Source organism: Mesoplodon bidens, assembly GCF_964165515.1.
Source record: "Mesoplodon bidens genome assembly, chromosome: 1".
NCBI classification, from domain to species: domain Eukaryota; kingdom Metazoa; phylum Chordata; class Mammalia; order Artiodactyla; family Ziphiidae; genus Mesoplodon; species Mesoplodon bidens.
The window spans coordinates 215,948,695-215,974,910 of record NC_138176.1 but is presented as its reverse complement, the minus strand read 5'-3'; the positions used below and the strand labels follow the sequence as shown (position 1 = coordinate 215,974,910).

The following is a 26,216-nucleotide window of genomic DNA, read 5'->3' as shown; positions in this document are numbered from 1 at the left end:
GCTCAGGACTGTCTGCAGCGATGTGATGTCCAGAAGTGGTGAGTGGTGTAAACAGCCGCCAAAAAAGCAGAGTGTAGGGAGGGTCATGTCAGTGCCACTGACTGAGGAGGTTACAGTGGAACAGTCTCTCTGAGGTGCTGCAGGAGTGCGCCATGCAGATCTCTGGGGGAAGAATCTTCTAGAAGGGGGACACTGCAGGGGCCAAGGCTCCAAGATGGGAAGGCACCAGTGTGGCCAGATGATGATGTCTATATAATGGAATATTGTTCAGACATTTAAAATACTGACTTAGGAGGTTTTTAATGACATGGGGGAATGATGTTTAAAGCTTCCTTGGGGGAGAAAAGCAAGGCAATGGCTACTTCACCGAAAGAATGGAAACAGAAAAGCATGGAAAGAAATACTTCCAGAAATTGGGCTTCCCTGGTGGCGCAGTGGTTGAGAGTCCGCCTGCCAATGCAGGGGACACGGGTTCGTGCCCCGGTCCAGGAAGATCCCACATGCCGCGGAGCGGCTGGGCCAGTGAGCGATGGCCGCTGAGCCTGTGCATCCAGAGCCTGTGCTCCGTAACAGGAGAGGCCACAACAGTGAGAGGCCCGCGTACCGCAAAGAAAAAAAAAAAAAAAAAAAAATACTTCCAGAAATTGTCCCTGAGTGTGTGTGCAGGATGGAATTTAGGGAGAATAGAGATGGTTTGGTGTCCACCCACGCTGCTTGAGTGACGTTCTTCGTGGGCTGGATGTGAGAGTCAGAGCCCCTCTCGGCTTCTGTAACTGTGTTAGCTGGTTCCCTGGGGTCTGAACAAGCAGCCACCCACCAGGGTGGCCACCACTCATACATTTCCCCAGCCCAGGCATGGATTCCAGGCACGTCCTCATCATACGCCCGGTGGTGTGGAGCTGCATGTGAATCAGCCCACAAAGTCAAGTGCAAGAGCTGTAACTTTATTTTGATGACTCAACTCCATTGAATTTCTCATCCCCTCTCCTGGGGCTGTGGTGAGTATTAATTAACTATAGGGCCACGGAGGAGTCTGCCTCTCCAGAAGTTCCAGAAGGCTTTGGCACGGCCAAGGTATGAAGGGAGAGACGTCGCACCTTCTGACTACCAGGGGCTTTTTCAGTGCCTGGTGACACTGAGGGCAGGAAATTTTTGCATAAATGCAAAAGTTATGCTTTTGGCATAAATGTTCATAGATGAAGTTGGCCTTTAGTTTTCTTTGCCTACACTCTTTGCCCAGTTTTATTAAGATGATTGTTCTCTTGTAAAATGAGCTGGCTGATTTCTCTTTTTTTCCCTAGAATATTTAGTATCATATATCAGCTTCTTGAAGTCTTAGTAAAACTCAAGTGTAAATCTTTTTTGATTATTGGTTTACGTAGGTTTTCTATGAGAGTTAATTTGCATCCAAAATGTATTTTAAATTTTTCTAGAATTTTCTTTTCATTCTCAAACTCAATATTCTGCACTTTCTCATTAATGCCAGTGACAGGATTGTTCATCAGTCTTTGTACAATACGTTGCAGCTTCTGTTTTCCTTCCCTCCTTTAATTTGCCATAAGTCGTGAGTCGAGGAGATATCTGCCCTGCTGTCTGCTTTCTCCAGATCGCGTTTGTTCTTAGCCCTCGTCTGGCAAGCAGACGATTGCCAATTAGGTAGTTATTTTTAATCAGAACAAATGGTTGTTATTGGAGCCAGGTCTTTTTATAAAGAGACTTGGAGGTTAGGACCCATTCTTTGCATCTCAGTTCTATCCATATACTTAGTTACTACTCAGAACTCAGGGGATGGCTGATAGAGACACCCCCAGAGATGAATGGTCACAGCATCATTTTCTCAACAGATAAGACCGTGATTTTCTGTTCTCTGAAGGAAGGGCGTCCCGGATCACAGGTGGATCACGTGTTGACTTCTGCCGTTGGGCAGATGAGGAAACCGAGGTCAGAGAAATGCAGTGGCTTCCCCAGGCTCCTCCCCGTCAAGGGCAGAGCCAGGAAGCACGGGCTGCTGCTACCCAGCCCACAGCGTGTTGTCTTTCTCCAAAGCAGTAGAAATCCGGGTCTTTTGTCTGCTAGTCATTATGACAGGGTAACCATGGAAACGACTGTGCTTGAATCCTCAAAATAGACCGTTATTTCTGCTTTTCACAGCACAGAGGCTGCCAAAAGGGAGGGCTGTGCCGAAGCACGAAGATTCCCTAGAATAGGTGGTAATGACAATAGCTCCCCCTGGTGGAACCCCTATTCTGTGACAGCCCGATGCTGGGTGAAGCAGGAACCGCAGTTAACATTAGTCAAGGGCTTGCTACACACCAGGTGCTGCTCGAAGTTTACATCTCATTAAGTCCTGAGAGCTACCCTGTGATGGAGGTACTGGATTATGCATTTTATGGATGAGGAAACCGAGTGTATTGGTTTCCTCTGGCTGCTGTAACAAACAGTGGCTGAAAACAACACAGATATATTCTTTTACAGTTCTAGAGGGCAGAGGCCTAAAATGTAGGTGTCGCCAGGCCTGCATTCCTTCTGGAGGCTTCGGGGAAGAATCTGTTTCCTTGTCTTTTCCAGCTTCTAGAGGTCACCCACGATCCTTTTCCATCTTCAAAATGCATCACTCTAACCCCTGCTTCCATCATGCCATCTCTTCTTCTGCCTTTGACCTTCCTCCTTCTCTCTTATGATTATAGAGGGCCCACCTGGAGAATCCAGGATAATCTCTGCAGCTCGAGACCCTTAACGTAACATCTGCAAAGTCTTGTCACGTGAGGTAGCATGTTCACAGGTTCCAGAGATGAGGATGCGTCTGTCTTTGGGGGCCATTATTGTTTATGACACAGAGGCACCGAGAGGTTAAGACATGTCCCTAAGGTCACACAGCTAGGTGGAACCAGGATAGAGGCTCCCGTAGTCTCATGCCTATCAGCCTGTGTTCTTTCTCACTTAGTCTTCACAGAAGCCTTGAGAACAAAGAACTCTTATGGAAACTGTGGGTGAGCCAGGTCCATTTAAAGGGTCTGGGTGGGGTAGACTCCCAGGACTCATCCCTGGTAATGGATCTGGGGTAGAAAGACCAGACCTAGCCCCCCTCTGCTGGAGAGGCTCCAGATATCTGGGGGCAGAGCCAGGGTAAAGCCCCCAACAGAGGGCACAGCCAGGGCCCTGTAGCTGGATCCTGAGGCCCGTGTGGCAGGAGCAGAGTCGGGGGAGGTGGGGGTGAGGTTAGAGGCGCAGGAGAGAGGAGGCTCCACATGTGGAGAGCACGGGGTCCACATGCAGAGGATTTACAGACCATGGCGGGGGCTCTGGGTTTACTCTGAAAGGACAGGAGCCACAGGGGGCTTTGCCTGGCTGTGTTTTAATAGGAGCCCCCTGGCTGCTGAGAGGAGGGTGGAAGTGGGGGCCAGCTGGGAGATTAGCCCAATAACCCAGATGAAAGATGCTGATGCTCCGAGCGGGGTGGGTGCGGTGAGTGGAGGGGGTCGGGTCCTGCATCCGCACGGAAGGTCGGCTTTGCCCACGGACTGAATGGAGAAAGGAGAGTGAGAGAGGGTGAGGGGTGGCCGCAGGCTTTGTGCAGAGAGAGGGCGCCTGCCTTTATGGAGCAAGCAGACGGGTAAGTAAATAGGAGCGTGACAGCGGGCAAGTTTCTGAAGGCTTTGCGGCTGCTCTGATGTGCTCAGCTTTAAATGAAGGTGGTTGGAGGAGGCATCTCTGCACCTTGAAGAATGAAAAAGAGTGAGCCTGGGACGAGAGGCGGCAGAGAGAAGGGAGTGAGGGGCCTGCCGCGAGAGGGGCTTGGCTGCAGTGGGGTGAAAGGACAGCTTCACCCCACTGGTACAAAGACAGAGAGGTGGGGGGCAGATCCTGCGGAGTGGGGGGCCACAGTTGGGTGGATGTTATTTTATCCAACGGGGTCCATCACACGGTGCTGAGCAGGGGACAGTTATAAGCAGAGAATGACAGTTGTTAACTCCTCATCAGTGAGGGTTCCTTGTGCCCACCGCCTTAGAGTGACCGCCTGTCCCTGCTCCCGCTGCACGGCTTCAGCCTTCCCGGTGGCAGGGTGGCAGGGGCGGGAAGGTGGCCTCACAGGAGGCATCTCCCCCAACAGTGGCATCGTGCGGGAGCGACAGGTACCCTGTGATCCGCAACCCCACTGCTTCTCCCTCTGCTGCAGGGACCACCCCCCCTCCTGGAGCCCAAGGTGGGAAGGTGGGACTAGGCTGGGTACGTGTGCTCGTCATTCAAGTGGAGGTTCTCGTATGATATCAGAGCAGAGGAAGGACCCGTTGCCAGGGCAGCCAGGAGCAAGGACTGGGCAGGACCTTTCTGCTCCTTCAGGCCCGGCTCCTCCTGCGCGCTCCACCTCTGCAGACCTACAGCCCCACTTCCGTATGTCCATGTTTCTCCCCAGGCTGTCACTGCCCTGCGCCACTGTCCCTGAGCGTGTGGCTCAAGCCAGGGCAGTTCTTCCATCAGCCCTGACCTCCCTTCATCCCAGCCCCATCTGATCAATTCTGCCTGCTCCGTTTACCCCCCACTTCCCCACCCATGCCCAGAGAAGACCACCCACGTGCTGACAGTGAGGAGTGGCACATAGCTGGTGCCACTGAGAGGGACACAGATCAAAAGCCACGGGCCTCCAGAGGCCACTTCTAGCAGATACAGGTCTCACTGCTGTGCCTAGATATGTAAGTGGCATCATACCAGGTGGGGAGAGAAATATGTCGGGAAAGGCACGGAGAAGAGGCCCCATGGGCAGGCAGCACCAGAAGGTTCTGTCCACTCTGTGAGCAAGACTGGGCTCTGAGCCTGGTTCCAGGCTGGGCAGGGATGCCGGGATGACCGATGACAAAGGCAGAGCCCCCTACCCCAAGAGCTCACAGCTGCATGAGGTGACCAGGCACCCTCACTGATGCCATACAAGAGGACATCCCGGGGCTGTGCGGGCAGCAAGGGTGAGCATTTGATTTCTTTGGAGAACATCTGGGCAAGCTGCACAGAGAACAGGATGTTTGAGTTGGGGTTCTGAAGGATGTACAGGAGTTGGTGAGAAAGACAGAGGCTAAAAATGGGAAAGGAAATTTCAGGGAGAGAAAACAATGTGAAAAATAACTATAAAAACAGTTATGCAGTTTTATCGAACAGCTACTCAAGTCTCTCACTGGGCCAGGTGCTTCTAGATGTTACCTCTGGAGGTCTAACGATGCTTGTCCTCCAGGTGAGGAAACTTGGGCTCAGAGAGGTTAAGGGGCTTGCCTGAGGTCACCCAGAGTTTGGCTCTGCCCTGCTGCCTGGTGTATGGCAGGGCAAGGGTTAGGATAAGGCGAGCGAGATGCCTAAGTCACAACATGGAAGGAGGCATTCATTTAAGGCGACCCCAGAGTGACTTGTTCAGTGTGGTGCCCTAGGGGTCTTGCCTGCCTCACCCTGTTCGAGGCCCTGGGAATTTGGGTACGTGAAGCTGGAGCAGCAGGCCGATTGGGGCCCAGCTAGGAAGGAGCTTGGCAGCTACATGCGGGGTCTTGAACCTTGATGCTGCGGGCACTGGGAACCATGGAGGGCTGTAAGCAGAAGAGGGACACATCAGAGTTGTGTGCAAGGCTGGAGAGGAAGGCTGGCCCGCACCTCAGGCTTCACTTCTGTTTCCTTGGATCACGGGTGATTCAGAGCCTCCCCAGGGTCCCTTCACGTCACTTAGGCGAGGGTGGCGGGAAGGGGGCTCCTCTCCCTTCCCCCGTGTGTGACAGCGGTGACACCCAGAGAGGAGGATGCGATTGTCAGGGAACCAGCTAGGGCCACGAGAGCCTTAATTATGCAAAGTTATTTTAAAAAAAAAAAAGCTCGGACAGAGATTTCTGCTGTTTCGGAGCCCTCCAACTACAAAATAATTAGGGCAGGGGAGAGAGGTGGGATGGAGCCCACCACGAGTGACAGGGGCTCTGGGATGCAATTCTTTGAACCCTTGGCAGCAGTAATTACTGTGAAATGTCCCTAGTGATTCCGTCAATTAGAAGGGAGACCCTCTTATCTCTTATTAATGGCCTGGGAACGTGCAGGTTGTGTTTGGGTGGGGGGGAGGGATTGATACGGAAGATTCTGCAGTCTTTTGACAAAAAATAGTTGTATCAAAAATTTCATAGAAATATTTGACAAGAAAACTAAGAACTTCTAGGTATAACTTTTTTTCAGGCTTGTTAATATCCTTCCCACTAATCCTTTTCAGTTCTGGTGCTTTTGTGCTTAAAAAAACCATCAGAAGTGCCCAAGTACAGCCAGAACTGAGGTTGCAGTGGGCCATTTGGTGCTTCTGTTTTCAACTATGGATTAGGTCATCCTCTCAGCCCTTGACCTTTGTGGTTTCCTGCTCCTTAAAGCTAGCAGAAGACGCAGCCCCTGGCTCTGTGACATCCGGTGCGGATGCTCCTCTGTGATTTTGGTCCCCATCTGCCTACCGAAACCCCACAAAGTATGCCAGGAGCTCTGCAGGGTGCAGGGCGGAGTGAGCTAGACCAGCCCTAGTGGTTTGGGTGGAGGCTGGAGGAATCCACCGAGGCAGGCGAGGGGTACAAGATCGGGGTGCAAGAGACAGACCCCGCTTTATGCTTTTATATCTTACCTTCTGTCTGACGCCTAGCAGCAGAGATGCTAATTCAGTCAAGAGAGAGTTCCTGCCACGTACCAGGGGAAGTGCTGGGGGCCACCCAGATCCCTGAAGAGAGTTTGAGGTGCATCTTCTTTCAAACCTGCCCCATTTCTCCCAAGTATTAGGTCTATACCCCTGTTCATTTAAAGACAATACAGAATCTCAGTGCTTTAGTTTAAGTAAGAAATCAAGTATTGAATTTGTCTTTATTCCAGGCATCTGAGAGAAGAGGGAAATGTCATTGATTTAAATTTTTTGGCTTAACAAAGAAAAATTACGAATGTTTATACCTGCAAAAATAAAGGTGTCAGTGTACCAGGGCACAAAACACAATTATGTGAGATGACCAATCAGAATGCAGAGGTTTTAGAGGCTAAAGGTGACCCACAAGGAAGTCCCCTCCCCACTGCAGGGAGGGGAATCCTGGAGAAAACCAAATCTTGCCAAGCCCTTCCTCTCTCCGAACCCTTCTGTGGCTCCCTGTTGCCTACAGGATGACACCCTTCCCATGGCTTACAGCCCCTTGCTCTCGCCTTTCTCAGCCTATGTGGCCTTCAGCTCATCCCTGTCTCAGGGCCTTTGCACATGCTATGACTTCTGCCTGGAGTTCTACTCCCTGGTATCTCACTTCATTCATGTCTCTGCTCAGATGTGCTCTCCCATAGACGCCCTGTCTATCCAAATCACCAGCCCCCATTTCTCTCTGTCTCCTCACTTACTTTATCTTTCTTCCATCACAGCCCAATGGTATCGCATGTCACTGAGTTTTACTGTCTGTCTCTGGGAGGAGAATGTGGGCTCCAGGAGAATGGGGGTGTTGCTCACTGCTGCATTCCAGGGCCTCAAACAGTGCCTGGCTATGGTGGGCGCTCAGTATGGACTGGTTAACTGAGAGGATGAGTGAATGCATGTAGGCATGACCACATGAGATGGCCCACCAGGAACTGTTTCCAGCCACCCTGCCGAGGGGAGCTGGGCAGGAGTTGTATCTCTGGGAAAGGCAGGAGCAGTGTCTACCTTGGACAAGAAGAAGAACGCGTTCCCAGATGGGGGGTAAGGGGCTGGGACAGACCTGGGAAGTGGGATATGGGACTTTCCCACATAGGAGGGGCCAGCAGGAAGGGCACTCCTGTGAGCCTCTGGGGACATGGGATCAGCTCTCTGCTTCCCTGTTTTAAGCCTGGAGCCTTGAGACCAGCAGGCAGGGCAGCCACTCAGCCGGTGCCCGTGGGGACAGCTGGACAGGTTGTCAAATGTTTAAAAGTCCTTCCAGACTGGCTGTAGATGGCTGCCAACCCACCACCCCATCGTCTTCCCTGACCCCCAGGCCCATCCATGGCCCAGGTCCTAAATGGTCAGCAGGGACCCTAATTTCCATCCTGCTGCAGCACCAGGGCCACTGTAGGATCTGATTGTCCAGTGAGGTGGGCAAACTACTGGGACAGCCAGCAACAGACATGGAACTTGGAAGAGCTTGTCCTGCTGCATGGGAACCTCCTTGTGTCAGGAAGGCCTGGCTTTGGGGGACAGCAGGGAAGGGATGCTGCTTGGGGAGCCGCTCACTGCCCACTCCGGGACCTCTGGTAAAGGCAGCAAGCTGTTGCCTTCAGGGGTCAGGTAAGCAACTTCCTGTGTGGAGCAGCTGGCCTAAAATAATAGGAGGTGGGTGGCAGGCAGCAAACGGGACTCAGGCTGCATCCGTGGTGGTGACGTTTGATTTTGCTACAACCCGCATGGCAGCCAAACAGAACATACCTATGAGTGGGGCTTGGCCATGTGTGCCCAGTGCACCATGAACAGAGGCCCCAGAGCCAGTTAGAACCACAGGCGGTGCCCAGCCTAGTCCAGGACGTGGTCCAGCACCTTCGAGGATGCCCGGACACCTCACAGTCCTGGCATTTGGCATCACCAGCAGGAGGCAGCAGAGAGCAGCAAATTGAGTACAGGTCTGGGTTCAAATCCCTCCTCCACCACTTTTTCCAGCTCTGAAGCCATCCATGCCTCAGTTTTCTTGGCTATAAAATGGGAATATTAGTGGTACCGACCTGATGTTTTTATTGTGGGGTTAGATAAGGTAACACACGGGAAAGGCTCAGCACAGAATCTGGCTTAGAGTAAATGCTCAATAAACAGTTCCAAGAGCTGGTTCTTCCCTCTTTGCAGGATCCATCTGGGCCTGGGCCTGACCTGTATTTAGTTATAAGTTTGATGAATGAATAAATGACCTACCGCATGAGCCCAGAGTGGAAACGGAGTCGTCTGTTGTTTGGACCCCACGGGTGGGAGCGGCCCAGTGACAGTGGTTGTTTTTGTCTCCGCAGTATTTGAAGAGCCCGAGGACCCCAGTAACCGCTCCTTCTTCTCGGAAATTATTTCCTCCGTGTCGGACGTGAAGTTCAGCCACAGCGGCCGGTACATGCTCACCCGCGATTACCTCACAGTCAAGGTCTGGGACCTGAACATGGAGGCGCGGCCCATAGAGACCTACCAGGTGGGCCCTGATGCCTGGGAAACCTCGCAGCCCCTCTGTAGGTGGGAGACCCGCAGCCGCCCTTCCCGGTGCTGAGAACTCACACTGAGGGGCTTTCCCAGCTATAGGGTGGCTTTCATAAGCCCATTTTGCAGGTGAAGACACTGAGGCTTGAGAAATCAGGCAGCTCATCCCACATAGCTCAGCCAAGGACAGGAGAACTCGCTCAGCCCCGCCTCACGGGCAGCTGTGTGTCCTCTGCTTGCAGGCTCCTGCCCTGGGGCAGGGCTGTGACGAGGCCTGCAGTCCAAGGTCCAGGGGGCAAAGATGAGCATCAGGCTGGGCTCCGCTTGAGGGTGCAGACGATGGCTTCCCTCCCCTGGAGCCGGCGTCTGCAGTCCTACCATTAACGCAGGCTAAGCATTGCCCTCTCCCAGGGAGCATCCTTAGCTGGTGATACAGCAGTGAAATGGGAGCGTGGTACATTTCTAAATACTCAGGGCAGGCTTTTTCAGCCAGGCCTACAGGGTGAAGCATGGACACCTTCCTGGAAAGTCGTTTATTATTTTTCCGTTATGATTCATCCATATATATTAGGGAATAGAAAACAAAATTCTTGTGATGTTAAAATTTGGCGGGGACTGGAAAGAAACAGGGGACTGTTTTAAAGCTGCGCCCGTTATGTCTTTAGCTGGGGCAGTCTGGGAGGCTTCTTGAAGGAGGTGACCTTTGTGCTGGACCTTGTAGGATGAGTAGGATTTGCTTGTGCAGATGTGAGTGGCAAAACAGTACCCCCCCTCCAGAAGACCCAGCCAAACCCTCATGGTGTCACCAAGTATTGGGTGCACACAGAGTGCCACATATATTTTTCACCTGTATTCCTTACTGCCCCTGTGAATGGGTTGATATCGGCCCCACTTGACAGTAAAGGAACCTGGGATGCTGAGAGGTTAGGATATGGGGAGCTGCCTTACAGTTGGGCAGTGACAGATTCGGGGCCCAAATGGGAGCTGCACAGCCCCCTTTCCTGTCTTCCTTCCCTGCCAAGGCCTGGGGGAGGGCAGTGTCCTGAGAGGCGGAGGGCCCCCACTGGGAAGGGGCACAGAGCTGAGAGGGGAAGACGGGGTACTCAGAGTCTGACCTGGGACACGTTTGCTTCTGGCAGCTCCACGGCCACAGGGACATCTGGGGCGGCTCCGGTGCCCTTGCCCCGCCCCCCAGCTTCCTCGGGATGACGGATTCATGAAAGGGCCCCTTTGTTAGCCACTTGTGTTTACTGCAGGCCTCCAGCTCCCACTGCACTTCCCAGGAAGGGGTCAGCCCCTCCTCTACCTTTCAGAATGGGAGGAATCAGAGATTGGGGCAGGAATGACTTAACCCCTGCTCAGACCTGTGGGACTGACTGTTCTGGCACCTTCCCAGAGCCTGCCCAGGGACACGACTGTGTCCAACCCTCTGAGGCTCCTCAGCCTTTCGTGTCCCTGGTGTCAGCAAAAGCCCCCAGACCCTGAAGCTAGGTGCAGTGTTTAATGTGAGCATTTTGTGGGGAGAGGGTCCAGAGCCTTCAGATTCCCAAAGCACGTGAGGACCCAATAAAGCGGGAGAATCACTGCTCTGGAGGACCATGTCCAAAGCTGGGTGCTTGGCTTCTGGCCCAGCTGACCTGTTGATTCTAAAATAGTAATCTTTACATAAAACCAACATAACTAACATTTTTAAGCTGTTAGGCGCTAGAAATTGCGTAAAACAGAATTGTGTTTGGCTGACTTGCAGTACTGAATAGATAGGGGCTTTTCTCCCTTCACAAGAAGCCTGGAGTATCCTAGAATACTTAGTGGCTTTGTGACCTGCTCAGTGTCCCAGTAGCCACTTCTGTGATTTAGTTCACCATCGTTTGAGTGTTGGTTTTCTACCTTCATGTTTGATACCTCATGGTGGCAAAACGGCTGCCACAACTCCAGGAAGTATGTTGACCATCTATTCAGGAAAGGAGGAAATGTGAAAGGCTGTGCTGGTTGGGTCTGTGGTACGTTTTATTATGAACACAAAAACTTTCTCAGAACAGTCCTGAGAAGACCTCTTACAACTCATTGGCTAGAACAGGCCCATGACCAGGCTGGAAAAATAAGTAGGTTTATGGCCTCTGTGGTTGAAGAAGACAGGGAGAAAAGGGTAGGGATGGGTGTTGAGTGAGCCTTAGCATGTGCTTCATTGACCTAAGAACTTGGCACACTTTTCCTCTTCTAAGCCTCCCAGCTGTCCTGGGCAGTGGGGACAGTGTTCTCTCTATCCCATTTTATTTGGAGAAAATTGAGTTAAATGGCATATCTGTGGTGGTAGAGTAGCAAGCAGCCGACCTTAGATTGGTCTTTCTTACTCCATAGTCAACACCCTTCCTCACCCTGCCACCAGAGGGCAGGAGGCACTCAGTATGCAGGAGAGAACAGCACGCGTGTTTGGACGAGTGCATCAGTGAGGCTGCCTTGAGTGCAAGGAGCACACACAAACGTGCCAACCTGGAGGGGTGGACACGAGCATCTTAACAATTTGTCTGTGTCCAGGAATGACCTCAGGCACCATTTATCCCTATTCATCTTAGTCGTACACATACTGGGCTGGTGCTTTGTGCCCCACTAGACCCTGGGCTCAGAAGAAGGGAGAAGCCGTGGCCTCACCCTCAAGGGTCCCAGATGACAGGAACACAGTGAACCTGAGCCTGGTATGGACATGGGCTAGGAGACCTCTAGCCACAGACACACACCACGTGAGAGGCGCTGAGGGCTTTTGAGGAAGCAGAGTGGAGAAAGGGGAACAGCTGGGGGAGGGCCCTGCTATTTCAGCCCCACCGTCTCCAGTTGCCTCTAACCCCACTCATTTATTTTTTAAAAATGTACTGAGGTCCTGTGATGTGCCAGGCCCTGTGCACCCCACTGGGAAATTGTTAGGGAACAAGACAAATAAGTCAGGGAAGATGACCAGAAACCAAGCAAATAGGTGAAATAATCACAAGCTTCCAAAACAGTGACAAACCAGGGGCTGAGGCAGAGAAAATAAGGATGCTGAAGCCTAGGGGAAATAAGGGCATGAGCCCTCTACAGGGAGGGTGTTCCCAGAGGAGGGAAGAGCAAGTGCAAAGGTCCTGAGGCAGGAACATGGTTAGTGCGCTCAAGAAATGGTGAGGAGAGGCTTCCCTGGAGGTCCAGTGGCTAAGACTGCGCTTCCAATGCAGGGGGCGCTGGTTCAATCCCTGGTCAGGGAATTAAGATCCCACATGCCACACGGCATGGCCAAAAAAAAAAAAAAGAAATGGTGAGGAGCCAGCTGGCACAGAGTGAACATATGGGAGAGAAGAAGAGCCTGAGGTCAGAGAGGTGACCAGGGGGACTTGTGTGCACCGGAGGGTTTTGAGCAGAGGCATGACATGATTCAGCTTGGTCAAACGGACCCCTCTGCTGCCTGTAAGGTAAACCAGGGCTGGGGATTGGGGTGTAGGCAGACACAGGGAGAGTAGTCAGAAGTCGTTTGCAATAAGCTGGGTGGTGGTGCTTGGAGCAGGGTGGCCACGTAGGACAGATGTGGTGAGAAGGGACTGGGCTCCGGATTGCTTTGGGTTCTGGACAGGCTGAATGTGGGTGTGAGAGACAAGAAGTGTGTGGAAACATGCTGTCACCTGTGGCCTTTGTACCTTTGTACAGAAAGGATGGGGGACGCTAGAGGGACCAGGGTTCACTAGCCTCGAGGGGTCTGGACGGTCCAGTGTGGGCTTTGGGGAGAGAGGTCCTGGCTGGAGAGAAACATCTGGGTGATGTCAGAGTATGGACAGAATTTAAAACAGGAGTGCAGGGAATTCCCTGGTGGTCCAGTGGTTAGGACTCGGCACTTTCACTGCCGAGGGCCCGAGTTCAATCCCTCATTGGGGAACTGAGATCCCATAAGCTGCGAGGCACGGCCCCAAAATAAAAATAAACAGGAGTGCAGGTTGACTGGGAGGAGAAGGGCAGTGGAGCAAGCTTCGTGGGCAGGGCGGGCAGGGAGCCCTCTCTGGGGAGGGGCATGCCATCCGAGGCCTGAGGAAGTCCTGTGTTTAGGACCTTCCAGGCTGCGGGGTCAATATAAACACACACTAAGTCAGGGCAGGAGCCTCAGGTGCACTTGATGCTCTGAGGAGTCAGAGAGAGAAGTTCAGCCTGGGGGGAATCCAGGGAGGCTGCCAGGGAGGAGAGCTACTCTAAAGCTGGGTTTTTTGAGATGAATAAGAGGTTCCCCGACAGAAAAGGACAAAAGCCCCTTTTTCTTCCCCACCCCTCCCTGCACTTGACCCTTGGTTTGTGGCCAATGTCACTGCCCAGCAGGAGTTGGACACTTTTTTCTCTCCATCCCTCCATAGTTAATCGGGGTCACAAACACCTGCCTGGTGCTTTGCCCCATGGTCGTCGCCCTGAACTCTCATGCTCTTCTCCGGCGGGGGGAATCTCATGACCCGCTTTTCAGATGGGAAACCTGAGGCTCATAGCAGCTCAGTGACTCCCCTGGGTCACAAAGGGCAAAGCCAGGAGTTCAGGCTTCATGTTACCCATTTACCTGCCCTTTCCGCCACCCAGAGGGCAGGGCCATGTCCCCGAAGAGAGCTGGCACCCAGGAGGCCCCGTGGTTATAGAGCTTGTGGGATGGGGCTACAGTCAGATGGACGCAGATCATGGGGCATCACCATCTCTCCTGTGGTGTCTGGTGACCCTGGGAGAGGATCCTGGCCTTCCACTTGTACGCTGTGTGACTTTGGGCCAGTTACTTAACCTCTGAGCTTCAGTGCCTCGTCCATAAAACAGGACAGGTGGCGGCTGCCGAGATCACGCTTGAGAGGCCTGCGTGAATTCTCCTTCCCCTTTTCTCCATGATGGTCACCAGTGTGCCCACGGTGACTGTTGTCCTCAGGGGACATGACCCTATACCAAATAGTCACTTACATTTGACCCCAGAACAGCCCATGAGGTGACTGCTCTTATCACTTTAAGGATGAATCAACCAAGGCTCAGAGAGGGTGAGGTCACTGTCCAGGGTCACACAGCCAGGGAGGAGCAAAGCCAGGATTTGGTCCCCTTCGGCGTTATTCCCTTTGTCACTGTGACTGTCCCCTCTCTGGCCACAGCTCAGGGGTCAGCCATGTGCCAGGCTCTGGACCCTTCCCGATGAGCAGGGCTGAGTTGGGAGTGCCATCCAGACCCCGGAGGGCACAGCCCTGCTCAGTGAGACCCTCCTCGTGGAGGGGGCCCAGGACTGTCGGGGTGCCCCCCTTGACTAACCCCGTCCCCTTCTCTCACCAGGTCCACGATTACCTTCGGAGCAAGCTCTGTTCCCTGTATGAGAACGACTGCATTTTTGACAAGTTCGAATGCGCCTGGAATGGGAGCGACAGGTAACCTCAGACCTTGGACCCCGCCCACCTAGCTAGGGACCTTCCACTCCGCAGGGCCGGCTGGTGACCTGGGCGGGATGTGTCAGGGCAACTAACTGTTATCAAGCCTGAGGAATCAAGGTGTTCCAAGGAGGCGCAGTCTTTCTTGTAGCAGGTTCGAGCTCTCAGCTCTCAGATTCAAGGGCAGAAAGGAAACTTCATGTTCTGAAACTATACGTAATGTCCACGTGGAGCCCTGTTCTCCTGAGCGGTAGTGGAAGCATCTTTAGTCAATTCCGGGTCGCTCACCATGCAGCCCCTTCCCCAGGTTGTCAGGACTGAGGGCTGTTCAGGTGCCAGAGCCCCGAGGCGGGGAGGGCTCTAGCCACCGGTCTACACCTGCCTCCACCCTCCTCTACCATCGTGGTTGTAGCTTCAGGCCCACTGGGCTCCGGGGAGCATGGCGGAGCTCCTGCACCTTTTGGGGCTGGGGGCTTCCACAGGTGCAGCCGCCTCTCACAGCCCCACCCACCCGGGAAATGGCTCTGAGCCTGACCTGAGTTCCTGCTTCCCCATCACCTGGCTCAGCCCAGGGCGAGTGTGGACAGGGGAGGCCCAGGGCAGGGACCCAGGTGACCAGACAGTGCAGGGCTGAAAAGCACTCTGGCCAGGATATCGGCCTGTCGCCTGTCACACTTCACAAGCGGAGCGGGTTTGGTGAGCGAGAAGGCGCGGAGTGAGGGCCGGCAGCCTTCGACTCAGGTGCCGTCCCGGGGCGCGTCCATCCACGTGGACCCCGTCAGTCCTGCGTGTCCGGCCAGGAGCAGGCTGGGCTGTCCCCGAGTTCTGAGTGTGGCCGGCACTGCCGTGGTCGTGTGAGAGCTTCTGTGCCACCACCCTGTGTGGCTGTGAGCACAGACCCACCGGGACCACCAGGGAAGATGGGTGGGGACCCAAGGGGCGTCGAGCTGCTGTGTCCAGGGGTGGAGGATCCCCTAGAGCTTCTGCCAGCATCCTGGGGCTCACTTGGCCTGAGGAGTCTCCAAGTGGACAGTGCTCTCAGAGGGACCAGTATGGTGGGTCCAGGGGGTCCGCTGAAGGACACTTAGAAGACCAGGTGGAGGCCCTGGCCTGAGACTGGGCTGATGCAGCCGGGTCAGAGGGGACCCATGGCACTCCCTCCAGGGGCCTGCCCCCAGGCTGACACACTGGGGGTTCCCCAGGGATTACCAGCAGTAGGTCTGGGGCTGAGGGGTCTATTAGAATCTCAGAAGACGATAAAAAGGGGATTCCAATACTACTGTGTGTGTGTCTGTCTGCCTGTCTGTCTTTCTGTCTTTATGTGTTGGACTCCCAGTGGTTGTGACCACTGCCCGCCTTTCCTTCACATCACCACCAGGGGGCGCCCATGAACGGGGATGCTGGGCTTCCAGAGACTGGAGCCGCCTTCTCTTCCTGGCTTTCGGGTGCCCAGCCTGGAGCTGCTGTCCTGCCTCTCACCCAGCACTTCCTGCCATGCAGTTTACATGCCAGCCACCCCAGCCCTGGTAGTCCCTGCCACCTTCCTCCACAACCCACTCTACTCCCACCCCTTGGAACCCTGACCACACTCAAGGCCACCTCCTCCAGGAAGCCCTCAGGGTCCTCTGCATCTTGACACCCCCAGCCTCCTGGGTTTTCCTTCTGTGTCTTTGCATTTATTACATGTTTTCATCTTGCCTCTGTTTGCCTTCCCCACTGGTTGAGGTGCCCCTGGGAGTGGGACTGTAGCTCAGCCCCTCCTGAGCCCCTCACTTGGGGCCTCAGGAGTGTCCAGTCAATGGTTGTTGACCTTCTGGAAGGCATAGGGGTATGCCACCTCCTTCCACTTCAACACAAGCATCCTATGAGCCCAGCAAGCCCCATAGAGGAGGATCCCAAGGTAAATAAAGCCTGGTCCCGGCCTTCCAGGAGCTCAGAGACGAAGGGGAGAAGCAAGTGCTGCCCTCCAGGGCCCCTGCCCTTGAAAACCAAAGCAAACCTTCCGAATCGCTAAGCTCAGCGTTTCTGTCCTTCTCATGTTAATGGGAAGCTTCCAGCATGCCAGTTGTATAGGTAGCAGCACAGAGCGGGTGGACATCTGATAACCCTCACAGCGCCCCTTACCCAGCTCTAGCAAGACTTAGATGGGCAGCCTGGGGGCGAGGAAAGGGCAGCGGTTTTGGGGTCAGACACCCTCGATTTCCAGACCGTGCTCCACCACTCTCCAACTGCATGCTTGAATAAGCCACCTGACTTCTCTGAGTCTGCTCACCTGGAAAGTAGTTCTAATAAATCATGACTTTCAAGGGCTGCTTTGAGGATAAGATGCTGTGTGTGAAACTCCTGGCAAGGCCATGGCTCCATATTGGCAGCAGATGGTCCGATGATTTGCACACACCGGTCTGTTGTTTGTCTTGTCTGAAAGAGCCCTGCGGAGCCACCAAGACCCACCTCAAATGCCACCTCTTCTAGGAAGCTCCCCTTGATCTGTTCTGCCTGGGAAGAAGGGATTTGTGTCAACCAAGTATCTTCCAGTTGCAGGAATCAGATAAGCCTAAGCTTGTTCTGAGAAGTTCCAGCAAGGCTACCCCAGGGCTCATGCTGTACCTTTGGGGCCATCTCCTCTCTGTCCACTCCCATCTCTGAGCCTCCCTGCTTCTTCTTAAATACTAGCCTCATCCTCTCCTACTACAGATGGCTCCCCCCTGCTGTTCGGGATAGTGACCCCAAATAGTCCCCCTTCCATTGTCCTCCCAGCCCACAATCACCCTTCTAGGTATATAGAAAAATTTCATGGAAGGATCTGATTGGCTTTGTTTGGGTCACATGCTCACTTTTGAGCCAATCAGCATGGACATGATTTATTGCATGCCACAGTTGGCCAGCAGGGGGCAGTAGAGCACCATGATTGTCACACTCTCCAGAACCACAAGGATGGGGCAGGAGCCTTTCCCCAGTGGAAAGAAGAGAGCCTGGGGACAAGGGCAGCCAGGACCGTGGTCCCCACGTGCAGATGAGGAAAATGAGGCTGGCAGAAGTGAAGCAACTTGCCTAGATGCAAGCCAGAGCAGGAACTGCCCTTTTCCCTGTTAAAAAGAACCTTCTGGAATGTTAGAGAACACCTAAGAATGGGAGCAGTGGGCCATTCTGTCCCGGTGTGGTTTGCAGGGTGCTGGAACCTGGTGTTCCGAGGTGAGAGAGACCCCTCCCTGCAGGTGTGGTGGGGCTCCCTCCCCCCCACCCTGAGAGGTGTCAGCTGGATCCCGCAGCCAAATGGAAGGAGGATTAGCAGCTGTGTGGGTTACAAATGACTTTAATGATCTCACTCTCCCTTCCCCTGATGGCTCAGGAGAAGGATGGGTGCTGTGTGAAAGCGCCCACTGGGTTCTGCGAACCGTTCCCTAGAGAAATGGGTGGCGGGGGGGCTGTCTTCTCTCTTCTCTCGCCCCTGCCGGCAGGGAGGGAGGGGGCGAGGCCCCCCTGGTCGGGCCCCGTGGCGCGCAGATTCCTTCTCTGGGAATCCGTCACCTACTCTCTCCTTCTGCTTCCCTAGTCTTGGGCTCCCAGTCAGACCGGTGGGTGGGGCTTCAGGCCACACGGATGGTTAGAATCCAGAAATACCTGTTGGCATTTACTACATAACAGGAGGTGGGATTTACTGAGCTCAGCACCGTTCTAAGTGTTTTACCTTGTTATCTAGTCCATTCTCACCAGGGGCTGGGGTCCCTCACCCCATTTTATAGATGCGAAAACTGCACGGGGAGCTAGGAAGCATGCCAGGGGCAGAGCTGGGATCTGGACCCAGGTGGCTGACCCGACCCAAGCACTGTCCACACTGCATGTGCTTGTGGCGTGTGCCTTTGCCTTTGCCTTTTAGGCCCAGGTAAAGCAGGTGGAGAGAGAAAGGCTTCCTTCCCTGTCTTCCCCAGGTCACCCAGCATCAGGGCCTCCTGCCCGGCTCCTGACCCCAGTCTGAGCTGGTGAGCTCCGCTCCTTCTGCTCCACAGCAGCTGCTCTGGGCCCAGGGAAGGGAGCCTTGGCCCTTGGGACTCTCTGATTCCCCCATCCAACGTGCTGCACCTACCCCCAGGCTGCTGAGCCCACCCCGGGCGGGGCTGGTATGGGTTTTAAGAGCTTCTAGGTGGGTCTGTGCCTCTGCAGGCCACCCTCCTCCTTTGCAGGCTCTGGGAGGACCACCTTATAGGGTGGGGGTGAGGGACATCACAAGGAGAGGGGAGATGAGGGAGGGGTGGAGGAAGGAGAGAATCCACCTTCTCTTGCTGCTGGCTTAGCAGTGTCATCCCAGTGTCACCCAGTGTCCCAGGGCCAGGCAGAGCGGGCCAACAGGAAGGAGCAAAAGCAGGAAGGAGTCCCCTCATCATGAAGCTCGGACCTCCTGCCTCCATCGGCACTGACCTCCTGTGACTAGGCCCCTGTGCCGGGGGCCCGCCCCGCAACACAGCCTGATGCAGAGCCAGCTGTGGGAGGGACAGGGGGCATCTGGCCTGGTCCCAGGCAGGCCCCCCTCTTGTTGTCTGCTGAGCCAGACAGGCCTGGTGGGCTTGCTGCCCCGAGTCAGGAGGTCAGAGTTCATCCCCACTGGTCACCCCCGACCCCCGAGGCCTGAGGAGTCCCTCGGCGGGGCGTGCACATGCATACACACACACAGACACACGCACGCACGCACACGCACGCTGGCAGCTAGCCCAGCGCACCCTCCTCCTCCCTGCCTCGGGCTCCTCCTCGCCCACCTTGCAGAAGGGGCTCCAGGCCTCTGTCCGGCCCTGCACGCTCACCTGGCCCGTGCTCGCAGCCCCACGGTCTCTCCTGAGCACAAAGACTCGGGCGCGGCTTCCCTGTACCCGCAGTGGCCCTTGGTCGCTGCCACCTGCTCACCTGACCTCCTCCCGCCCCTCCAGCCCTGCTGTGTCTGAGAGGCGGGAAGCAGGGCCGCGGAGAGTGCAGACCCGGGGAGTGGTTCCCCGGTGGCACCTCCCAGGCTGGGTGGGAAGGCCAAGGTCAATGTGACGCGCCCCGTCCCTGCAGCACCCCCTGCTCCCCATCCCCCATCCCCTGCCTTGGGACCCTTGGGCGCTGGCTGGCAGGATGGCCCCTCTGACCCCACCCCCAGCCTCTCGGAGGCCCAACCTCGCCCCACCCTCCTCCCTGTCTTCTGGTCCAAACAAGGGCGACCCTTGGCTGGCTGAGCCGCTGCACTCCGGTGATGACCCGGGCGAGGGTCAACCCCGAGGGGAAGCCGCTGGCACACACAGCAGCCCCAGGGCAGCCCTGAGAGACCTGGGCTTGGGCTCCAGTGACGTTTAGATGCCAGGTCTTCTCTGCTTTGGGGGCATCTTCAATCTTAGCCCCCTCCCTGCTTCCCGCATGGGCGGTGGCACTGTCGTGAAGTCTCACGGGCCGTAACTTAGGCGACATCAGAGCCAACCCACCCTTCCCTGGCGTGAGCTGACCTCTGAGGAGAGAAGGGGGGCTTCTTTGGGAAGGAGGGAGCAGAGGGCACTGTCCCCCACCCCCCCACCCCCCGCCAGCAGCGCTGGGGGGCGCCTCACGCCCACCCAGCACCTCCGCAGCATGTCATTTCATCAGCAGCGCTTGGGTCTGTTCACAGCAGTTAAGGTTTCAGAACAGAAGAGACTAGAGCCAGAAAGCCCGTTAGAGTTCTCCGCCCACCCGCCCTTCAACTCCGGGGATTAGACAAACCCCTTAACAGGCAGAACCCTTTGACCGCCACGTGCCACCCCTCCCCAGATAGCATCCGAGAAGCCCCCTCCACTCACCCCTGGCCTGTCCTCTGTCCCTGTGCAGGGGGTGGCCGCGCAGCTTGTTTCGTGCCTTCCTAAGTCTTCCGAGGGTGGCTGCGACTGTGTGTGACGCTGCCCCGGCATTCAGTGATCCATTCACTGGTTCATTCATCCGTTCATTCGTTCGTCAGATACTTAGTGAGCCCCTACTGGGGGCAGGTACCTTCTGAACCTGCAGGTCTGGCAGTGAATGAGAGAGGCGTCTGGCCCTTCAGTGCATTTGGTTTACGAAGCATTTACTGAGTCTTTGTCGTCCCCGGGGCATGGGGGCTGGGCGGCTCTGCTTGGTCTGTTCCTGTCGGCTGCTGCCAGGGGTTGTCCTTCTTTCAAGGACCACTTCCCGCATAGGTGGCCAAGCCAGGCCCTGGGGACTCAGACAAGACACACCTGCGCCGGAAGCCCACTCCCCCCACCCCCCCACCTCCCCACCCCGCCTCTGCTGGGGAGGTAGAGGCACAGGCGGGCGCTCCTGGCCCACGGGTGATTAGCGCTGCGAGGTGGGCCCGGAGGGGTCCCCACCTGCCCCTCCAGCTCCCATCTCCACCCTCCTCCACAGAGACTATACCTGGAGGCCGACCCCATGGGCTGCATCCACAGGCCTCCGTGCCCACTGGCTTCTGGTCGGGTTTAACCACTGGGGACCCTAGAAGGAGACAGGGTGGAGAGAGAGGCCGGAGCGTTTATTCCCCCTTGTTTCCTGTCGTCCTGGCTGACTGTGTCCCTTTGGGCACAGCTCCCTTCAGAGGACAGCCCCCTTCACACAGACCTCTCTGGCTCTGGCTCTTTCTCTCTCTCTCTCCTGTGACTCCTCCCTCCCCTCCCCTCTCAGGCCTGGGGGTGGTTTCAAAATCTCCACATGTACCAGTCCCAGGGCACAGCACTTTCCCTCTGTTCCCTTAGAACCTTCCAGAACATTTGCAAACAGTCTTTCTATGGAGCGCCTCTCCTACCACCCAGTTGGCACGTGCCCTCTGCCCCCTGCTGGGGCCCGGGTGGACCTCACCCGCTTCCGCCTGGACGCCCCTAGAACGTCTGCGGAAGGAGCCTCTTTATGGAAGGGGCTTCCCATCCTCTTTGCCCCCAAACACCTACCCATCCATCTCTGAACACAAGGTCAGGGAGAGCAGTGTGGGTGTCGAGGGGAGGTGGCACCAAGCGCTAACGTGCAGCTTGTGGCTCTGGTGGGAGGCTGGCCTCACGGGCACACGGCCATCGCCAGGAACGGCACAGCCTGGGCAGGCAGCTGCTTGTGGGCCGGAACCTAAACGGGGTTCCTGGCCCAGACTTGCCAGGCCCCAAGCCAAGTGAAAGGTCCTTTCTGTGAAGGATCAGAGGTCGGAGGGGCAGACTTCTCAGTGAGAAAGGAAACAAAGTGCTGTATCAATCACAGTGGGAGACGATGTCACTCTACCCTCTTCCCTCTGCTGGGGAGACCCCTCTCCTTGAGCAGTTTCAGGAACCAGGCAGCAGAGGGGCCTCCCCAGCCCACATCCAGGCCATCAGCATCTAGAAAGGACCGACATTAAGAGATGGTCCACAGGCGAGGTGACAGGTGACTTGTAATGACAACTTGTCCATTCTCATGTGGGCCCCGGGGAGGTGGGCTTCCCTGGGTCTCCCATGAAGATGCTACAGGCTGGGGCCTCAGGTACCACACTCTCCTGGTGTCAGCCCAGGTTCTCCCACAAGAAGGAAATATGTTACAAGGACATAGGTCACTTTCAGCCTGTGACTCAACATCATTCGGGGAGCCTGAGCATCTGACCCTGCACAGCCCAGCGCACGGGATTACTCCTGTGACTTGGGTGATACTGAAGACATGGCTCATGTGCATGACCCTTGTAAACCGAGGGGTCCTCATGGCTCATCTTGGAGCAATGACACTGTCAGGAAGCACAGTTCATCTCCTAAAGGGAGGAGGGATTCCAATCTGTCCACTTCTCTCCTGAAGAACATTGAAGGGGACCACTTCCTTACCCTCGGTGTTGTTTTCTGGAATTCACTCCCACCTCCCCAGTTACTTTGTATGCCCTGCCCCCAGCTGCTCCAAAACCCAACCCCTTTCTCCAGGCCCAGGCCCATGTAGGTGGTATTCTTTTCTCTCCCATCTCTTGCTGTGTAGATTAACATCCTTCCTCTGGTCCAACAGGAATCCCTTCTCCTTAGGAGAGGTAGGGAGAAGAGGTGGGGAGTGGATAGACAAATGTAGAATTGTGTTTAGCAGAACGGGGGAGGTCTGTGAACACCTGCACGTTGACGGTGTGCAGACAGTGATCGTTTAGTCACTCAACTATTCAGACAACAGGAGGGTCCTGGGTCCCCGCCAGGAGGCCACATCTGGCTGATTCACGGGCCTGCCCTTTGTCAGCGCAGAGTTTGTAGCCCAGTGTCTCCTCTGTTTATTTCCCTTTTCTCCTCTTCTTACTGAAAGTCTAGGGCTCTCTCTTTTGGACTAAAGGGCAAACAAAGTACAAGGGAATATTTTTATGATGTTCGGGGCGGAGCATTAAACGGGTCTCAGTTCCTGGCCCCAAGTCTGTGTGCTGAGGCAGCCGAGATGTGAAGGAGGACGAGAGACCCTAAGAGAAGGTGGGAAGAGGCAGGCGTGTCCCCGCCCCCCCCACGTCTGCTTCCCGGGCGATGGCCCTGCAGCCCCGGGAGGAGGGGCGGGCTTCTCTCTTCTGTTGCCCCGCCTGACGCCGCTCCGTCTCCCACCAGCGTCATCATGACCGGGGCCTACAACAACTTCTTCCGCATGTTTGACCGGAACACCAAGCGGGATGTGACCCTGGAGGCGTCGCGGGAGAGCAGCAAGCCCCGGGCGGTGCTCAAGCCGCGGCGCGTGTGCGTGGGCGGCAAGCGGAGGCGGGACGACATCAGCGTGGACAGCTTGGACTTCACCAAAAAGATCCTGCACACGGCCTGGCACCCGGCCGAGAACATCATCGCCATCGCGGCCACCAACAACCTGTACATCTTCCAGGACAAGGTGAACTCCGACATGCACTAGGCGCCACACGGCCACGCGCGGAGCGGCCACCAGGGGGCGCCGGGCCGTCCGTCCAGCATCCCGGGGCCGGACCGCCTTGGCTGGTGATTGTTTGAAAACAGGAAAAAGGATTCACAGTAAACCGACGTGATTGTCGGCCTTGAAGTTCAGTTCTTTCATCCCGTACTTTAACCGCGTGCAGTCGTTCCCACCTTATTAGGATTTTTACTTCTGCGCGTTAATTTTTCACTCCAGAGGTTCTTTTCTGGGGACGCGGGAGCCCCGGAGCCATGTCTCTCTCGCGCCTCACTGGCCCCAGATCAGGGCTCCGGGGACAGAGAACGAAGCTCAGACAAGCCAGCCAGGGATTCTTTTGATGATAAATGGAGCAATTGCCACTGTTTCAGAGCCGAGGGTCTCACTTTTTTGCTTTTTGGATCGTGAATTCATGCTGAGAATTTGCAAGCTCCTCCTTTAGGTTATTTTAATGTCTTTGTACATCCCAGGTCTGTTACAGTTTCTTGAGAGGAAGGGGAATGGAATCCCATGTGTGTGCCTGTTTTCTTCACCATTTAAACCACCCTTCGCGAGCATCTGCCCCGTGCTGGGCGTGGTGCCGGCCCCCCGGGCCCATGGGTCTATCCCTACAGCCGCTCTGTGGCTCTCCTGTCATCCTGCAACCGTCACTGGCACCTCGTGGGAACTCATACTGCCTCCCTCCATGATCTTTCTGAATCTTCATCACGACCCTGTGAACTGGGTGCCTATTCATTTCCTCCATAAATGCCAACTGCGCACTGAGGGCCAGGCTCTGTGCCAGGTGCCAGGGATTAAAGGTGAATAACTTGTCATTCCCATTGTGCGCACAAGAAAACTGAGGCCCAAGGCCTGCACCAACCAAATGGGGAGTCAGGAATCCCGTCCAGGCGCTCCCACAAGGCCCTTTATAGCCCACCACGTTGGTGGCTCATGTTAAAGCAGCATTCTAGCCTGGAAGCTTCTGGAAACATCTCTTCATCTTGTGAAGCAGGACAGAGCAGGTGGGACAATGACGAGGGTCCGGGGAGAATCGAGACACAGAATGCAGAAGACCCCCGGGGTGCCCCTCGCCGGTTGGGTAACGAGGAGCTCCGCCCTCTCTCCACCCGACATCTGTACCCCAGCTCCTTCCTTTTCCAGATGCACTGAACTGCCTCCAAAAGAAAATTGCATGTTATGACCATGTTAGGATAAATTTTCTTTTATGACCCGCCGTCTCAAGGGACACTTCCCCTCGGGCCACAGAGAATGCGTATTTCCAGGACAGTTCCTCCTGCTCTGTCAGGACCAGACCGGCCCACCCACCCACCACGCCCACTTGTCTTTGCCCTTGGAACTGGCAGCAGAACCACGTGGCTTGCGTTTTGATTCAAAAAGCGGAGTTCAAGAGGCCCGACCGAATCCGACATTTTTTTTTTAACAAGATGTAACCTAACCCAGGAAATAGGCCCAACCCGAGATTTTTCTCAACAGATAATGGTCTACTTTTGTGTGTGTCAAAGCACAGAACGCATGTGCACTCACTTCCAGCCATACGATAATTACACAAGGAAATGGGTCCATTGATTTTTTTTTAATCAACATGAATGAAGAATGTTTGTTTATATATCACTGTAAAATCCAGGTGACCTGGACAGTATTATATGTACATATCTATTCTAACTAAGGTTAACAATCACAGGGATGGATTCCTCGTTTTCCCTTTGTAAAGAGGTTCAAAATGTGGTAAATTGTATAGAAATCTTGTCGAAGCCAAAATCCAGCTCTGAGGGCCTTACACAATTACTGGGGTATTTGGTGTGACCCATTTCCCTTTGTGATTCAGACGCTGGGAGGAAATTTGCATTTGCAGGTAGAGGTTACTGTTAGATCATAGATTTAACAGGGACCATTTCTACAAAGTGCAAATCTGTATTCAAAAGGAGGTCTTAATACAGTTCCTGGTTCCTTACTCTGTTTTAAACTTTGGATACCAAACCAGAAAGGAAAAAAAAAACAAAAAAGGGAAAGAAAGAAAAAGATCTTCTCAGAAGAAAAAGCATGCCTTTGGATCCCTGGAAAATAATGATGTCCAAAGCAAATTATGAATAAAATGTGTGTTGAGAAAAGATGCTGACGGGGAGGGGCAAAACTAGACATGGCAGAGGGCCAGTAACACAGTCACAAACTTTGCTTCCTCACCGTTTAAATTTTCTGCTCTTTTTGAATGTACGGGCGTTCACATAGTCATTGTGAAGTTGTTGGGTTGTTTTTGTTTTTCTTTCAACACTCTCTGAGGACTGATCGCTCGGTGGCATCAGATAAGTGGTGGTAGAGTAGACAGGCCTGACCATTTTGGACTCTGTAACTCATAGGTGCATTCTTGTTTTCTTTGGTGTCTCACAAACTATCCAGCTGTTGAATAAAATTATAAATATGTTAATACCAGCTTTTTCCAATAAAATAACAAATGTTACATGGAAAATGAGGCTTGGAATGCTGTTTGTTTTTAACGGGCCATGGGTCCCGTCAGGAGGCACATATGGTGGGTGGGGATACACATGGGAAGCCTGGCTGGCTCACTTCCAGGCTTTCCTGCCTCCAGCTCCTACGGCAGCCTTTTACCTTTCCGAGCTCTGATTTCAACACTGAGGAAATGGAGCTGATGATAATACTGACCTCGTGGTTTGGGGTCGTGAGGGGAGGGGCGAGATTAAATTGGATAAGGCCTGCAAAGTGCAGTGCCTGGCACGTAAGCTCTCAATAAATGACAGCTGTCTTGTTTTGTTTTGTTCTGCTTTGCTTTGCTTTGTTTTGTTTTGTTTTGTTTTGAAGCAAGGACGCATAGCCCACCATGA

General features: G+C 54.5%; 1 protein-coding gene across 1 annotated transcript in view; it reads left to right on the top strand.

Annotated features, from left to right (window-relative positions):
- Positions 1–25,843, top strand: part of PPP2R2C (protein phosphatase 2 regulatory subunit Bgamma) — a gene marked incomplete at its 5' end in the record, with an annotated part of 138,767 nt that extends 112,924 nt beyond the window's left edge. The window contains 3 exons of the mRNA XM_081249310.1: positions 8,968–9,137; positions 14,438–14,529; positions 23,070–25,843. Coding sequence (XP_081105436.1) covers positions 8,968–9,137; positions 14,438–14,529; positions 23,070–23,361 — 554 coding nt within the window. The 3' untranslated portion in view covers positions 23,362–25,843. The remainder of the gene's footprint in view (positions 1–8,967; positions 9,138–14,437; positions 14,530–23,069) is intronic.
- Positions 25,844–26,216: the final 373 nt, after the last annotated feature.